Below are 16,415 nucleotides of genomic sequence, written 5' to 3' on the forward strand. Positions count from 1 at the left end.
TTATAAAGCTACCATGATCAAGACAATACAGTATCAGCAAAAAGGAAAAAAAAAAAAGAGAGTGGAACAGAAGTCAGAACTCAGAAACAGACACATACATATGAAGTCAAGTGATTTTTGACAAATTCATCAAAGCAATTCAGTGATGAAAAGAATAGTGGTGCTGGGAAAACTGGTTATCCACATATAAAAAAATGAAGTTGAATCTTCACCTAACACCATATACAAAAATTAACTCAAAACGGATCAAAATACCTAAATGTGAGCCCTAAAACAATAAAACTTTTCTAAGAAAACAGAGGGCAAAACTTCCTGACATCAGATTTGGCAGTGATTTCTTGGATATGACACTAAAGGCACAGGCAATAAAAGACAAAATAGACAAACTAAACTTCATGAAAATTCAAAAATTTTGTATATCCAAAGACACTATTCTTGGAGAAAAAAGCCACAGAATAGGAAAAATGTTTGCAAGTCATATATCTAATAACGGATTAATACCCAGAATGTATACAGAACTCCTAAAACTCAACAACAACAAAAAATAACCCTACTCAAAAATGGGCAAAAGACTTGAAAAGACATTTCTCCGAGAAAATATACGAATGGCCTATAAGCACAGGAAAATACGCTGAACATCATTAATCATTAGGGAAATGCGAATCAAAACTATGACATATCATCTCACAACCACTAGTGTGGCTACTATCAAAAGAAGAGTAAACAAGTTTTGGCAAAATGTAGAGAAACTGGAACCCCTGTGCACTGTTCAGGGGAATTTTAAATGGTGGCACTTCCGCTGTGGAAAACAATATAGTGGTTTCTTAAAACTTGAAAACAGAATTAACTATGCTCCAGCTATCCACTCCTGGGTATATACCCAAAAGAACTGAAAGCAGGATCATGAAGAGATACTAGTATACCCACGTTTGTAGGAAAAGTGTTGATAATAGCTAAAACATGGAAGCAACCCAAGTATCCATCAATACACACATATATACACATAGATACACACCATATGATATTATTCAGCCTTATAAAGGAATGGAAAATATACTACAACATGGATGAACCTTGAGGACATTATGCTCTGAAATAAGCCAGTCACAAAAAGACAAATTCTGTATGAGTCCACTTATACAAGGTATTTAGAGTAGTCAGGTGCATAAAGACAGAAAGCATTATGGTGGCTGCCTGGGACTGGCAGGAAAAAGTAAATTTGTTATTTACTAGGCACAGTTTGTCACAAGATATTGGAAAGAGTTATGAGGATAGATGGTGGTGATCGCTGCACAAAAATGTGACAGCATTTAATACCACTGCACAATTAAAATTGACAAATGTTATGTATATTTTACCACAATTTTTTAAAAAGACATATTAAAGAGAGAGAAAATGGAAGGAAAGAATTTTATGATGGCAAGGACAGACAATTCTTTTTTAAAAATAAGTAAAAGAAATGAAAACAGTGGTTCACTCTGGTGAGGATAAAGAATGCTAATAAAGAAGCCTCAGGAAACTGAAGGGGTAATAAAAAATGTTCTAAATTTTTATAGGGGAATGGATTACAAAGGTATATGTATTTGTCAAAACTCACTGAACTGTATATTTAAAAATCTTTGTGTTTTATTGTAAAATGAAAATTATACTTCCGAGTTCAGTGGCTCAGTGGTTAACAAATCTGACTAGGAATTCGTGGGTTCGAACCCTGGCCTCGCTCAGTGAGTTAAGGATCCAGCGTTGCTGTGAGCTGTGGTGTAGGTCACAGACGCAGCTCGGATCCCACTTTGCTGTGGCTCTGGTGTAGGCTGGCAGCAATAGCTCCGATTAGACCCCTAGCCTGGGAACCTCCATATGCCGCAGGTGCAGCCCTAGAAAAGGCAAAAAAAGATCAAAAAAAAAAGAAAACTGTACTTTGATTTTTTTAAAGACTTTTTTGGAAAGATCACAATTAGATACTATTTTTGGTTATTCAACTAGCAAAACTTAAGTCTGAAGACACCACCAAATATCGACAAGACTAAAACAACAGGATCTCTTATACACTGACAGAAGAAGGATAAAATGGTATAATCACCCTGGAAATAAATTTTGAATTATCTCTTTAAGTTTAACATTAACTACCATATGACCCAGCAATTCCATTCATAGCTACATACCGAGCAGAATCTCTTGCACATGTACTGCAAGAGTCATGTACAGGAATGTTTTTTGCATCAGGGTTCAAAATGGCAAACACCGAGGACAGGATTTATTATCACTCAATCCCAGAAATAAATTGAGCATGATAATTAAGGGTATCACAAATATTTAAGATATCTTTATGTTTTAAAGATAACTCAGTTTTGGTATGTACATATTACCAGTTTGTTCAGTGTGTGTGCATGTGTGTGTGTGTGTGTGTGTGTGCGTATTTACAGAATAAATCCAGAATTAAGACACAGAATTAAGGTGTTGCAATGATTTTGAATTTTAAAGGTAAGATTTACTCATTCATCATGGCTTTTATGGGAGTAAAGGTTGGAACTTATCTAAATGCTGGTTACATAATTTATACTACATTCACATGCAGAATGTCCTAAAGCTGTACACATGAATGAAATAGATCTAAGTATACAGAAAGATTCCCAAGTTACAGAAGCTAAAAAGGCAAGAAGCACATTCTTATAGATTAAAATAAATTCCAGATGTAATTTTTAATTTACATTTATATTTGAAAAAACAATCTGAAAGCTAATAAACTGCTAATGATACCTTCTTCTGAAAATAGGGACAGAGGATCTAAGGTGAAAGGAAGACTTACCTTTTCACTCTAAATCCTTGTGTACCATCTGAATTTCCGACCATGTACCTGTTTTTTCAATTTACATGGAGGGAAGAGAGAAACAGGCTCTCAAGACACTTCTTTGTTTCTGGTAAGCAACCTCTGCCATGTTTCACAGAAGGTATGCCAAACCTTCACCATGCCCTTCAAACTCTATCTCACCCCTGTTGCCTCCTTCTAGAACATGCCCAACAACATCATCACCAAGCCAAGAACCTTTTTTTTCTATGTTGGAGGAAAGAGGAACTCCTTGTATTTCTTATTTCATATCCATACATTTATCTTTGGCTGCATACACAGACATATCCTTCCCTCAAAAGAAAGATGCTACATCAGGCCAATCTGTGCTGTACATGCAATTCTGTCTCTACAGGGGAGGCTGTCGTCTGTGTTATTCCTCTCTCATAACATCCACAAGCTAGCTCTTAACTGGTTTCTTCTCCCACCACCTCTGTAGATAAAATTTGCTCAAAGCCTCTCCTATATTAAAAAAATATCTTATGTCTCTCTCTATGCAGCATTCTAAACTCATTCTTCCCCTTCACACTTAAACGTCTCACAACACTGGTCTATACTCCCAGATAGTCTTTTTTCCTCATTTCCCATTCACTGCTTAACCTACAGGAATCTCATTTCTGTCACCATCACTTAAACAATCTTTTGACTCTTGCTAAAAATCACTAAAAGACTAAACCAATGATCATACTGAGTCACTTTACTGTACAGCAGAAATTGGCACATTGTAAATCAACTATACTTTAAAAAAAAAAACAAAGTTGGAGAATTCGCACTTTGTGATTTCAAAACTTACTGCAAAACTACAGTCATCAGACAATGGGGTACTGGCATAGATAAAGATGTATAAATTAATGGAAAAAAAATTGAAAGTCCGGAAATAAATCCTATACTTACAGTAAACTGATATTCTTTCAAGGGTGCCGAGATAATTCAATGGCCTAAGACAAGTGGCTATCTAAGTGCAAAAGAATGAAGCAGGGTCTCTACTTCACACCATACATTAAAATTAACTCAAAGCGAATCACAGATCTAAATTTAAGAGCTAAAAAACAACATATTCATAACAACAAATTCATATTTAGAAGAAAATATGAATACATCTTCATAACCTTTGGGCAATGTTTTCTTAGGTATAACACCAAAATAAAAAGCAATGAAAGAAAAATAGACAAAATTTAAAACTTTTGTGTTTCAAAGAACAGCATCAGGCAAGTAAAAAGACAAATCACAGAATGGGAGAAAAGGGTTACAAATCATGTATTTCATAAGTGATTTGTATCCAGAATGTATAAAGCTCCCTTACAATAAAAAAATAACCTAATTTTTAAATGGGCAAAGGGTTTGAATAGACATTTCTTTTTAAAAATATATAAATGGCCATTAAGCATATGACAAGATAGTCAACATTAGCCATTGGGAAAATACAAATCAAAACCACAAAGAAATACCACTTCACATCCATTAGAATGGCTGTAATTTTGAGGGGGAAAAGAAGACAATAACAAATGTTGATGAATATATGGAGAAACAAATTCTCACACATCCTGGTGTAAATGTAAAATGATAGTCTCTTTGGAAAAGAGTTTGGCAATTACCTCAAAATGTTAAACATGGATTTACCAAATAACCCAGCAATTCTTCTCTTAGGTATATACTCAAAAGAAGTGAAAATATGTACATACAAAACTTAAATACAAATGGTCACAGCAAAATATTCATAATGGCCGAAATGTGGAAACAACCTAAATAAATGTCCAATAACTGATGTAGAAATAAGCAAAAATATGGTATATGTTTAATGAGGAGTCTAACCTTTTTTTTGAAGGTTTCAAATATACTTTATTTCTTCAATCATGCCATATTTTAATGGGTACGCAGTGCTTTTACTTGGCATGAATTATGAGGTGGTTTTGAAACAATTCAGTATTAAACCAGATGGGATGATTATTCTTCTCTCCATTCCTTTGGGGTGACTCTGCCAATAGGGGACAGGTTCCATTCTATTCCAATTTGTGTTGCTGTATATGCCCATACAGCAACACAGAACGTGGCTCCACTAGCTAATACAGCATTACCATATTTGTCATGGAAATCAAGTGCCCACTTCTGGTGGTTCTGCCTTGCCATTGTTTGCTGAATGTTTCGAACTCCAAGACGACTTAGTGCATTTTTGGCTGAGGGAAACATCGTGAAGCTTTAGACACAACTGCTGCAACTGCTACCTTCTTGCAACTATGCATCCAGTACCCTTGCAAAGAGCCCTGAAAAACGAGGAGTCTAACTTCTAATCAAGACATCTACATGCGACTTTTCCAACCTGACCATAAACCACTACCAAGGCTTTACCTGGCAGGCCTCATATGGGAAAGCTGCCCTCCCCTCAGCAGACTGGTGCACAGTGAGTGTACTGCAGTCTCTGAAGAGAGTTACAGTCAAGGACTGAGCCCCCCACCCCACCCCCAGCAGACCATGCTCTTTAGCATAGCTGCATCCCTAGCCCAGGTACCTACTTTCAGAAGTTTCTTTATCTGTGACCTGCAGCTGAGGCCTTTCTTCAGGTGCCTCTTCTGGGATCTTCTCATTAGAGAGGAAACATTAAAGACACTTTTTCTCTATTCTAACTCAGCACTTTTCCACTCCAAGCCCTTCCAGCTCTCCCTCCAACCAGCCCTGGATCCATAAAATTGCCTCCCTCAGCAGTAAGACAGCCCCCCTTCCCCACCTGGTACTGATTCACCTGAGTGAGAGGGCCTGCACTTTCTCATCTTTAGCCTCTTGCTTATACTATCCCAATAAGTGAATAAAGGCTGGACTGCTACTCTCATTTGGATCAGTGTTTTTAATCAGATACCTTGACACCTGGAAGCTCAGCACTACCCTTGCCCCCTGCCCCTCTCTCTCTCTAACTCAGCTGAGCTCCTGACACATAAAATGGAGTATTATTCAGCCATAAAAAGGAATGACGTACTGGTACATGCTGAATCATGGATGAACTTTATGCTAAAAGGAAGGAATAAGTCACAAAAGACCACATATTATACAATCACATTTATAAGAAATGATCAGAATAGGCAGATATAGAGAGAGACAGTAGATTAGTAAGCCACCAGGAATGAGTACAGGGAGGAATGTGTACTAACAGCTAACAAGCACTGATGTTTCTTTGGCATGATGAAATATTCTAAAATTAAATTGGTGATAATTGCATAACTCTGATAATATAATAAAAGCCACTGAATTTAAATAATTGGGTGAATTTTACGGTTTGTAAATTATTTCTCGGTAAAGCTGTTTTTTAAATGTTAGTTCCTAACATTCCTAGAGCACTAGTGAGATGGAAAAATGAATATAAAACAGATTATACTGCTCTGTAAAGGAATCTATAAAATATCCTTTAAACAGTGGAAAGGTACTGAAAGATTCTGAGTCATGGACTAAAATTATGTCATTTATCTTTAAGAAAAAGCACCCTCATAAGTGTGACAAGAATGGCTTAGAGAAAAGCTGAACTCAAAGTGGAAACTGATGGAAAGACCAGATGACAGACTTCTAAAGGTTCACTAAAAAAAATTAAGAGGTAGAGAAGACTTGAGCCAAGACATACAAGCAGAGGGATAGGGCTACAATACTATCGTTAGAGTGAAATGCTATCTATAGGAAAAAAACACGAACATACAAAAAGGATACATCCTTACTTTATAAGCCCCCAAACAGAGGAAACTATAGAAAATAATCAACTTCAAGAGAACAGAGTGATAGAAAACTCTTAATAACTGTACTATTAAAATAATTACCAGTTGTAATCTATGACTTAAGTAATTGAGGGTTTGCCTTCAAGAATATCTGATTATAATGCCAGTATCTTTTTCAAGTGTGTGTCAGAGAGCAACAGTGTAAACTCTATCTTTGAGTATAAAAAAAAAGGAAAAATTCACTCAAAACTATTTTAATCACTAGAATCAACTTCATTTGTTTCAAATGTCCTACAAACTAAGTAAGCATGCTATATATGTAGCTTTATAATAAATATTTGCCTCCTATTAACACTCTCAGAGGAAAAGACATTACATTTTTAATGCCTCACATTTTTCAGAAACAATTATTTATTACAAAACATATTTTATTTATCTTTTCTTTACTAGTGCAAAATCTTTATTGTTATCCATTCTTTTCTTTTTACAAAACATATTTTAAAATGCAAATGTATTCACCAAATATCTCACCTTAGTTTTTCAGATAAATCCACAAAGAAATGTCTACAGCAAAGGTTCCAGTTTAGGCAGATACCTGAATTGAAAAAAGGAAAAAGACAGGGTCAATATGACTAAACCTGAGAAAGGAACTTAATTTTTTCAAGAGGAGAACCCTAACTTGATCATTTACACCTTCTAAAATTTTGTATTGAAGTTGTTTTTGCGAAACCTGTAGAATGTCAAGGATTTTAATTCTGCTAGACAATAATTATTGTCTATAATTATTTAAAATTTTGACAATCCTTTTTTTTTTTCTTTTTTAACAGTCTCACCTGCAGCATATGGAAGTTCCCAGGCTAGGAGTCGAATTGGAGCTGCAGCTGAGGCCTATGCTACAGCCACAGCAAGGCCAGATCCGAGCTGCATCTGCCACCTACACTGCAGCTTGTGGCAACACCAAATCCATAACCCACTGAGCAAGACCAGGGATCGAACCCACACCCTCACAGAGACAATGCTGGGCCCCTAACCCACTGCACCACAATGGGAACTCTCTTGACAATTCTTGAAATAAAAAACTTATCAAAACGTACACTATAGGAGCTCAGTGGCTCAGTGGTTAATGAATCCAACTAGGAACCATGAGGTTGCAGGTTCTATCCCTGGCCTTGCTCAGTGGGTTAGGGATCCGGCATTGCTGTGAGCTGTGGTGTGGGTCTCAGACATGGCTCAGATGCTGCATTGCTGTGGCTCTGGTGTAGGCTGGCAGCTACAGCTCCAATTCAACCCCTAGCCTGGGAACCTCCATGTGCTGCGGGAGCGGCCCAAAAAATGGCAAAAAGACAAAAAAAAAATGTACACTATATTAGCGGGGGTGAGGGGGATTGATTCAAGAAAAATATCTTTCTTTCCTCTTTTGAGTTTTCAAAAGAAAAGGCATTTTCTAAAGGTCTGCACCCCCTATAATACCACCATCATGATCTATCCTCACAAAGACAACAGAATTCAAAAATCTGGAAATGTAAAAGTAAACCAATAGCACATGTTTATTACAAAGCTTAAGTGAAAGGAAAGACTAAATTTTTTAAGTGGCTAATAAATTATGAAAATTTCATCTACATTGGCAAAAGAAATCAAACAGATATTATCTTTCATCAATAAAATTAGAGTCATTTTTTAAATAAGATATTAAGCATTAGTGCTGTTCCAGTTCTCCTCCTACCTCACAGAATTGCACTTTACTGTTCTGTTTCAGCTTAGTTCTGGCTACATGACTTGCTTTAGAGACTAAAATGTACATTGACATGATATAAGATATTACTAGGCATAAGCTTTCAGAACCAGTACACAACTGGAAGACCCACTCATTCCTGAAATGATTATGGAAACTAGTAAACAGACGGAGCTCTGATCAGGATGTTTCACTAAATGACTCTAAAGAGAGAAAGAGAAGAAGACCCTTTGCTGATGTGTGTCAGACATGTAGCACAAGCAAAAAATAAACTGTTGTATTAAACCACTGAGATTTTGGAGATTGTTACTATAGCATGATAGAGGGCTATGTTGACAGCTACATGTGATAATGTATTACTATAACATAATGATGCAATATAATATCTTTGCACACTACTCATGATGGTATAAACAGGTAAAATCTTTCTGGAAAGCAATTCTGCAATATACAAGAGCCTTCTAAAATTCAAAGCCTTTGATCTAGTAATTTCTCTTTCAGAAATCTGTCCTAAATAATAAAAAACCCAAAGACTTACAGCACATTTATGACTATAAAGAGCTGGGAACAAACTAAATGTCTAAATGATTAGTTAATAAGTTAGAATAAGCAATCATTAAATTATATACCAAAAGTCTTTAATGGTTAATAGAGGAAACTCTGTGAAAGGCATATATGGAAACTTTATTATCTGCTCGATTTTTCTGTATATGCAACTCTAGAACAGACAAAACTAACCTAGAGTGACAAAAAGCAGATCTGTTGTCACCAAAGGCTGTGTGAAAGAATTGAATGCAAAGGAGTTTAAGAGAAACTTATAGGTGTGACTAAAATGTTCTATACCTTTTTTTTTTCTTTTTAGGCCACACCTGCAGCATATGGAAGTTTTGGGGCTATGGGTCAAATAGGAGCTGCAGGCGCACGCCACAGCCTCAGCAACACCAGATCCAAGTGGCATCTGCAACCTACACTGCAGGTTGCGGCAAAGTGGAATCCTTAACCCACTGAGCAAAGTCAGGGATTGAACTTGCATCCTCATGGACACTGTGTTGGGTTCTTAACCGCCTGAGCCACAACGGGAACACTGAAATGTTCTACATCTTGATTGTGGTGATGGTTACAGGGATATATACATTAGTCAAAACTCACCAAACTGTACTGCACATGAATCGTATCTTACTGAAACTGACTTTAAAAATAAATTTTTAAGGGATTTCCCTGTTGGTTCAGTAGGTTAAGAATCCAACACTGTCACTGCTGTGGCATGAGTTCAATCCCTGGCCCAAAACTTCAGCATCCACAGGCATGGACCCAAAAATAAAATATAACAAAATTTCAAAATGTTTAATGACAGGAAAATGCTCATTTACTGAGCAATATGAATTAAACAATTCACAAATGGGTGAATCAGGTCTTAGCGGTAGCTCTGATTCAGATATTTAAAGTGTGCCATGGTGTCATATATATTAGAACTAGAAGGAAGCTCTAAGATCATCTTTCCTCCCCATCATCTTACAAAGGAGGTGAGTAGGTCCACAAGTTCCAGTCTTTCTGGTCTGCAGTCTCCTGAATCCAACATGCCTTACATCCCATCACAACACTGGCTCCCTTTTCTTCTGTGGGGTAATTTGAAAATAAGAGTAAATACATTAAAGTAAATACACTCTCCCCCAACTCTCCACCAAGCCCTTCTTACATACACATTGACCGAAATGGGCTACTGATAATCATATTTGACCAGCTCAGTATCAGGGTTGTTTTTGTTTTCTCAGTTTCATTTCCTACTCTACTCATAAACCCTCCACACCAAGCAAATAAATGTACTTAATATTCCTGAAAAAGCACCTTATTTTTTGTCCTGAGGACCTTGATTGATGCTGCTTCTTTCCTATAGACAAGTCCTGCCTTTTCCACCTATCCAAATTTCTACTATTCCTTCATGGCCTAATTCAAAGAATTCAAAGTCCAAGACACCTTCAATAAGCTTATAATCCAATAAGAAACATGGTTCAGGTACACACAAAAAAAGTAAAAAAAAAAAAAAAAATCCAAAAGTTATAACAAACAAAATGTTATAGAAGTTCCAAAGAGTAAAATGTCAAGGGAAATGTTTAGATAAGATTTTGGGAAAGCCTTTGAATAAGATGTTAAAGGATAGAGAGAGGAAAGGGGGACATTCCAGGAAGTGGAAATGAAATAAACAAAAGTACAAAAAGGGCAATTTGTTATGGCAAGGATTCTCACCATCTTTTTATTTCCCTACATCTGGTTCTAGCCAAGTGCTGGCACATAGAATGTCCTCAGTTCCTAAGGTAACTGGGCCACCCATGACATGGAAGAAGTTACCAAAAAAACACAGGAATGTGATATGCCAGTTATAGTACTCAGGATTCAAAAAGTAGACAGTCTGCTCCTTAAGTTTTCTGTTAGCCTTTGTGAAGGACAACAAACAAGAACCCCACAATATACCTGCAAAACCAAATACAAATTCTGTGCAGTTAAGGCTGAATCTGTTATTTACATAACATTAAGCATACCAGAAGAGCTGAAAGTTTTCACTTTTTTATTATTTTGGCTAAGTAATTTTATTTTATGGATGGCAAACATTGATAGTCTGTTCACTAGTAGATGCTATCTAAACACTAACTGAATTAATATTGGGATACAAGATACATTTTACAGAAAATATTCCTCCTTTCTAATTATTCAGAGTAATAGGAAGTAGAGAGAAAATAAGTAACATTAGTTGAAAATGTTGTAAAAATGAAGCCATAAAAGAACTTAAATCATTATTTCAAAACACTCCTTGAGACAAATAATCTGTCTACAAGCAATTTACACCTTTTGCAGCCTTTGCTGTAATACTACACACACAATCAACATAGTTATTTTTATTAACTATAACTTGAGGGAGAAAATCCCATAATTTGATACCCAGTAAAATGCCAGTAGTTTACCTTTGTATTCCACACAATTCCTAGCACACAGTGAGTGCTTTCAAATCACTCATATAGAGAAAATGCTTTTTCTGCTGTCCATATGAGATCATCGTATTTCAAAGGTGTGAGTCATCAACTCTGGCAATAAAAGCAGAACTTACACCACTACAAATGCTTAACATATTCCAAGAGTTCTCAGAAATGGGAAGAGCTATCCATAAACACAAGTTACCCAAGTATAAGAAGATACACCATTTCACTGCTGTAGCTTTGCTATATTTAGATGGCTCTGAATTGAATTATTCAAGCACATACAAATACAACTTTGAAGGGGGTCCAATACTTGCTCCTGACAGTCTGGAAACAAAAGCTGCTATTCAGATAAAAGATGATAGGCAACAGGAATCTGACAAGCCAGTAATTTACTTCATTTTCTGCACATTTGAATTTGTAGGCCTCCATAGTCATTAAGCAAAATTAGTTTCATGATGTCAGCCAAAAAGCCTCATGGGCAACAGTTTTATGTCATTAAAAAAAATAACCCACCATCCTCAATCTGTCTGAATTTGCTTTTGCTCATTAGAAGCCTCTCGGTGAATCAGCAGAGAGGTTTTTTAATTGCACTCTTGTTCTATCAATGTTTAGCACAGCCCTGAACAATAACAAAGTCCTATTCTCCCTTCTCTCCCTATGCCTAAAATAATTTAGACATAGTTGAAGAAACTAAGTATCAGTCTAGAAGTTCTCTACAAAAATGGAGCAATTTCGAAGCTACAAATGTGGTCTTAATATATATATTTACTCCGCTTAAAAGTCAAGGGTCAGAGAAAGATGTCTTCACCTTCTATCTCTCCTACCTGTTACTATCTGAATCCACTATGCTCCCTCATACTCCTCTGCCTTGCTAACGCTATTTTCCTTTCAGCTTGGTTAGAATCTCCTTCTTAAATCCAGCTACGGCAAATTTCTAGTCACCGTATAAGACTTCACTAGTTTTCCCACCAAAAGGATCATGCAGTCCTTCTCCAATGTACCCTCTATATACTTTCATTAAGCAGTTCTCAAATTGGGTAATAACTCTGACTCTTACAGTCAGAGAACAAAAACACCTCCTGACAGAGCTAATATTCAACTGGTATGCACCAGAGACTTAAGGATTGTGCTGAAAACGTCTATAATATAGTCCAGCAAATAGTCACTGCCCCAAACTCCAACAGCTCCATGGTACCTGCTGATGGCCCAGTTTCCTGACCATTATCACCACCACCACCACCACAACAACTCAGCAACAAAAAGCAGCAAAGCCTGATACAGTATAAAGGATAGAAGCATCCTTCAAGACCTTGAGTCCAGTACTGTGGCTGTCCTGATTGGTTGGAGCTTGTGTTGCAGTGACTGGTAAATACTCTTGAATATTGTCCCTGCCTCTTCATACCCATAGCCTGGCATATGGCAGATCTTTAATGAACTGTTAACTCTGTATCAAAATAATGAATGAATACCAGCTCTACTCAATGACCCAAAGCCAATGGATATGCTGCCAAAACTATGCAGACAATGATCAGACCTGGCAAGAAAAATCCAGGTCCTTAATTAAGTACAAGATAGGAAAAGTGGTCAAGTCTGCCTATTTTCTATGCTTGCCTTCAGCCTCTAGTAAATGAATTCTTATTTGATAGTGTGGTATTTTATAGAACATATGATTAAAGGGGTTTTTTACATTATTAAGCAAAGTTTAAAAACAACATTCCTATAAAACCACAGTCTCTATAAGAATACCATGCACAGTGATCACTGAACTCTAATCAACATGTTGGACAGGAAGACAGGTATCACTAAGGAAGAACACAAGTAATTAATTCAAATGGAGAGGAAAAGGCAAGAACGAGAAGAGTCAGTTAATTATGAATCACATGTCTAATTACAGATTTTGCTAAGGGCCTCAGATACTTCTAATTAGTTTTACTTGGTATATGAATTATAAATAGGACACTATGAGAGACTTTTCTAATCACAGGAATTTACTGAGTATGTAAAATCAGATTTTAAGTTCTTATCTTTCTAATTTAATAATTAAATATTCAATAATACATGGGAATTATTTTGAAAGTCATCAATAAAATACACATCACACTAAAGTCAAGTTACTCAGAACACTACTAAGGCAGTGAGAGAATCTTTTAAAAATCCATAAGTGAGAAGGATGAATATGTACTTTAATAAGAATTCTGAACTTATAAATGGTTGATATACCAATCACTTTAGGTCACTCACTATCTGGTAGAAAAAACATTTTTCAGTCATATTATAGGGAGTTCAGAGAGCTCTAAAATTAAAATATTAAAAAATAATGGTGGAAGGAAGAATAATAGCAACATATTCTTAAAAAGAAACTTAACTATCTAAATTCTCCACTGTCACATTAACCTAACAGCAATCTTTAGTAAAACAAGCCTGTGCTACACATGCAGCTGCTACTGAAAAATTCTAGAAAGTGAAAATATCTCAGGAAAGAAGCATCATGTATATACTCGGAACAAATCAAGGAAGACAAGCTTGACTTTTTTTGTAGTTATTAAATTTGAAATAAGAAAAGAAAAAAACTACAGTATATTTTAATTTAAATAAAGTCTTTTAAAGTCTTACTAATCCTAATTTGAAACAACCATGTAAATAATCTTGGCTATTAGCACAACTTTATGAATTTAAACAGAAAATGTGTATAATTAATAGGTTAAGTAATAGTAAAAGCAGCTACTATTTATTGAATACCTATATACTATTCCAGACAGAATGCAAGGTGCTTGAAGAGACTGTTAATTTTCACAACCACCTTGCAAGGCAGATCATTCACCCTTACTGAAGATAAATCTATGCTAGAAGCAATCTTGCCAAGGTTGGCTAGTAAATAGAGTAAAGATTCAAACCACTACTCAACAGGGTCTGTGCTGGCTATTGGCTGACCAGAGAGATTCAGTGAATTAAAGTAAACCAACTTAGTAGTGAAGTCACATGGTATATAAGCTGTCATAATTAGATGAAGTTAAAACTATCGTTCACTATCCTAACAGATGTGACTTTCTGAATAAATTTAAGGAAAATAATATATCTTAGTAATTATATTTCTGACCCTGATTTGGAAAATCAAAGATGTTGCCAGTCAACTTAAGGGATGTCACAAAATTCTATTTTCATTAACTCACATCGATCTAAATAAACTTTTAAAAATTACTAGGAATTCCCTGGTGGCACAGTGGCTTAAGGATCCAGCATTGTCACTGTAATGTCCTGGGTTGCTGATGTGGCATGGGCTCCATCCCTGGCCAAGGAACTTCCATATGCAGAGGGTGCAGCCAAAAAAAAAAAAAAAAAAAATTACTAAACACTTAGATGCAAAAATAGCAGAATGCTGAGGAGGGGAAAAAATCAGATTAGAAAATATAATTTTTTTCAATTTATGAACAAAAGTTTATTTTCAAATCAATTTGGTACTAAAAATAATTTTAATAGAAAACATATATCTATGGGAAAATACTTGATTTTGGAATGGAAGATATTACAGAACTTTGGAACAAAATCTGGTCACTTGCCAATCTACAACTGCTCATTTATTTATTTATTTGTAAGATTTTTATTTTTTCTATTACAATTGATTTACAATGCTCTGTCAATTTCTGCTGTACAGCAAATTGACCCAATCTCACACACACATATATATATCCTTTTTCTCACATTATCTTCCAACAGTTTAATCACAAGTGACTAGATATAGTTCCCTATGCCATACAGCAGATCTCATTGCTTATCCACTTCAAATGCAATAGTTTGCATCTATTAACCCCAAACTCCCAGTCCATTCTACTCCCTCCCCCTCCCCTTGGCAACCATAAGTCTGTTCTCCAAGTCCATGAGTTGGTTTCTTTTCTGTGGAAAGGTTCATTTGTGCCATTTATTAGATTCCAGATATAAAGTGATGTTATATGGTATTTGTCTTTCTCTTTCTGACTTAATTCACTCAGTATGAGAGTCTCTAGTTGCATTTATGTTGCTGCAACTGGCATTATTTTGTTCTTTTTTATGGCCGAGTAATATTTCATTGTGTATATACACCACAGCTTCTTAATCCACTCATCTGTTGATGGACATTTAGGTTGTTTCCATGACTTGGCATTGTGAATAACGCTGCGATGAACAAACGGGTACATGCATCTTTTTCAAGGCAAGTTTTGTCCGGATATATGCCCAGGAGTGGGATTGCTGGGTCACATAGTAGTTCTATATTTAGTTTTCTGAGGTGCCTCCATACTGTTTTCCATAGTGGTTGTACCAATTTACATTCCCACCAACAGGGAAGGAGGGTACGTAGCCTTTTCTTCACACCCTCTCCAGCATTTGTTATTTGTTGACTTGTTAATGATGGCCATTCTGACCAGTGTGAGGTGGAAATAAGAGAATATAATTTTTGTACCTTTAGAATCTTCCATAGAGGAGTTCTAAGTGGGATACAGGCATTCATGACATAGAAAAAAAGAACCAAGATCCACAGCCATTATAACAAAATTTTAAAAATATTAAAATATTAAAAATTCAATAAGAGATAAGTTAAAATAGATGAGATGATAAAAATAAATTAGAGTCTGACTGAAAGAAAAGTACTAAAAAATAACCTTTCCTCAATATTTGTGAACATCTATAACAAATTGAGAAGAAAATAAAATTTACTGTTGGCTTAAAAAAGGTAGTCATTTGAATATCTCTCTTCTCCCCCAAAAAATGACCCTAAATAAAATAATATGAAAAAAGTTATGGAGTTCCTGTTGTGGCTCAGTGGTAATGAACCCAACTAGTTTCGTATCCATGAGGATGAGGGTTCAATCCCTCACCTCGCTCAGAGGGTTAAGGATCCGGCATTGCTGTGAGCTGTGGTATAGGTTGCAAACATGGTTTGGATCTGGCCTTGCTGTGGCTGTGGTGTAGGCCAGCAGCTGCAGCTCCAATTCTACCCCTTGCCTGGGAACTTTCACATGCCACAGTGTCTCTCTAAAAAGACCAAAAAAGAAAAAAAAGTTACTACATACCTACCTACTACCAAAGGCACACATCAAATACCTGACAAACAGAAAATGGTTTGGCAAAATGAAAAGTGAAAATGGGGAAGGAAAGGAAAACTAAGGGAAAAGAGTTGACCTTTCTCCAAGTTCCATCTCATA

General features: G+C 36.0%; 2 protein-coding genes across 2 annotated transcripts in view; both read right to left on the reverse strand.

Annotated features, from left to right (window-relative positions):
- Positions 1–4,679: 4,679 nt before the first annotated feature.
- LOC125135319 (cytochrome c oxidase subunit 7B, mitochondrial-like) lies at positions 4,680–5,097 on the reverse strand. The gene has a single exon (XM_047795330.1). The coding sequence runs from the start codon at positions 5,027–5,029 to the stop codon at positions 4,787–4,789; it is 243 nt and encodes an 80-aa protein (XP_047651286.1). The 5' UTR covers positions 5,030–5,097; the 3' UTR covers positions 4,680–4,786.
- Positions 5,098–7,064: 1,967 nt separating this feature from the next.
- LOC125136628 (protein argonaute 14-like) overlaps positions 7,065–16,415 on the reverse strand; it is a 67,435-nt gene continuing 58,084 nt past the window's right edge. Inside the window, exon 4 of the mRNA XM_047797471.1 lies at positions 7,065–7,129. Coding sequence (XP_047653427.1) covers positions 7,099–7,129 — 31 coding nt within the window. The 3' untranslated portion in view covers positions 7,065–7,098. The remainder of the gene's footprint in view (positions 7,130–16,415) is intronic.

Source organism: Phacochoerus africanus, chromosome 9 (genome assembly GCF_016906955.1).
Source record: "Phacochoerus africanus isolate WHEZ1 chromosome 9, ROS_Pafr_v1, whole genome shotgun sequence".
NCBI lineage: Eukaryota > Metazoa > Chordata > Mammalia > Artiodactyla > Suidae > Phacochoerus > Phacochoerus africanus.